This window comes from Eimeria mitis, genomic scaffold, assembly GCF_000499745.2.
Source record: "Eimeria mitis Houghton genomic scaffold, Emh_scaff3428, whole genome shotgun sequence".
Classification (NCBI taxonomy): domain Eukaryota; phylum Apicomplexa; class Conoidasida; order Eucoccidiorida; family Eimeriidae; genus Eimeria; species Eimeria mitis.
The window spans coordinates 2,856-4,749 of NW_013571771.1; the positions used below are offsets into that span (position 1 = coordinate 2,856).

At 48.8% G+C, this 1,894-nt stretch overlaps 1 protein-coding gene across 1 annotated transcript in view; it reads right to left on the reverse strand.

Annotated features, from left to right (window-relative positions):
- Window positions 1-1,894, reverse strand: part of EMH_0065950 (uncharacterized protein) — a gene marked incomplete at both ends in the record, with an annotated part of 3,428 nt that overhangs the window by 928 nt on the left and 606 nt on the right. The window contains 2 exons of the mRNA XM_013498453.1: window positions 248-711; window positions 1,042-1,212. Of these exons, the coding sequence (XP_013353907.1) occupies window positions 248-711; window positions 1,042-1,212 (635 nt within the window). The remainder of the gene's footprint in view (window positions 1-247; window positions 712-1,041; window positions 1,213-1,894) is intronic.

Here is a 1,894-nt window from a genome sequence, read left to right on the forward strand (position 1 = left end):
ACCCCTAACAGACGAGCAGCTGCTGCAGCAGCTGCGGCTGCAGCTGCTAGCTACCCGGTACCTGCAGCAGGGGCTGCTGCCTCCTCCTCTGCTGCTGCATGCAGTTGCTGCTGCTCTGCCGCAGCAGCTGCGAGAGGAGATGATGGCGAGGCCTGCTGTTATGCTTCAGCTGTCTAGACACCTCAGAGTCAACACCAGGGAACATATACTGCAGCAGCTAGAAGCCAGAAAACAACTCATAGAGTACACATGCACTGTCTCCTTTCTTCTCCTCTTCTGTCTCCTTTCTTCTCCTCTTCTGTCTCCTTTTGTCTCCTTTTGTCTCCTTCTTCTGTCTCTTCTTCTGTCTCCTTCTTCTGTCTCCTTTTTTTCTCCTCTTCTGTCTCCTTTTGTCTCCTCTTCTGTCTCCTTTTGTCTCCTTTTGTCTCCTTTTGTCTCCTTCTTCTGTCTCTTCTTCTGTCTCCTTTTCTGTCTCTTCTTCTGTCTCCTTCTTCTGTCTCTTCTTCTGTCTCCTTCTGTCTCCTTCTGTCTCCACCTTCTGTCTCCTTCTGTCTCTTCTTCTCTCTCCTCCTGTCTCCTTCTGTTTTCTTCTGTCTCCTTCTGTCTCCTCTCTCCCCCTCTGTCTCCTTCTCTCTCCCCCTCTGTCTCCTCTTCTGTCTCCTCTTGTCTCCATCTGTCGCATCCTGTGTCTGTCTCGTTGTCTTCTTTTTTCTGGCTCTTACCCTGCATGCACTGTATATATATGCATGCATGCATGCACTGTATATACACCTCGGCGCCGTAAAAGCCCCAATTGCGCCTGGTGGATGCTGCTGGGGTGTCTCCACTGCTGTGCTGCTGCTGCTGCTGCTGCTGCTGCTGCTGCTGCTGCTACTGATACTACTAACACTGCTGCTACTGCCACTACTGCTGCTGCTGCTGCTGCTACTGCTGCTGCTGCTGCTGCTTCTGCTGCAGCTGCTGTTGCTACTGCTGTTGCTGTTCCTGCTGCTGCCTGTGTGCTCTCTTCTTTTGTTTCTCTTCTTTCGTCTGTCCCCTTACGTGTATCTCCTTTTCTCTGTCTCCTGCTGCCGCCGCTGCTGCTGCCGCTGCTGCTGCTGCCGCTGCTGCCGCTGCTGCTGCTGCTGCCGCTGCTGCTGCTGCCGCTGCTGCTACTGCTGCTGCTGCTGCTGCTGCTGCTGCTGCTGGTTGGGGTGTATGTACAGCTGCGTGCTGAGCGAGGACCCAAAAGTGAGGGAGCGGTTTGAACACATTTGTTATCTGCCCGACAACGTCCGCAGAGTAAGCAAAAGGAGACACTTGTTTTCTGTCTCCTTTTTTTTTGTCTCCTTTTTTTTCTGTCTCCTTTTTTTTCTGTCTCCTTTTTTTTGTCTCTTTCCTTTTTTTCTTTTTCCTCTCTTCTGTCTCCTTTTCTTTTCTGTCTTCTTTTGTTTGTTTCCTTTTGTTCTGTCTCTCTTGTTTGTCTCCTTTTCTTTGTTTGTCTCCTCTCTTCTGTCTCCTTTTGTTTGTTTGTCTCCTCTTTCCGTCTGCTTTTTTCTGTTCCCTTTTTCTGTCTCCTTTTGTCCCCTTTTTTCTGTCTCCCTTCTTCTGTCTCCTTTTGTCTGTTTTCTTTTGTTTGTTTGCCCCCTTGTTACTGTCTCCTTTCGTTTGTTTGTCTCCTTTTTTCTGTCTCCTTTTTCTGTCTCCTTGTATGTGTCTCCTTTATTTGTCCCTTTATTTGTCTCCTTTTGTTTGTCTCCTTTCTACTGTCCCCTCTTCATCTTTGTCTTTGTTTGTTTTTCACTGTCTACCTCCGTCTCTCTTTTTCCTTCTCTCTCTCGCCTTCTTTGCCTCTATCTTTCTCTCTCTGTCTCCTTTTCTCTCTCTCTCTCTCTCTCTCTCTCTCTCTCTCTCT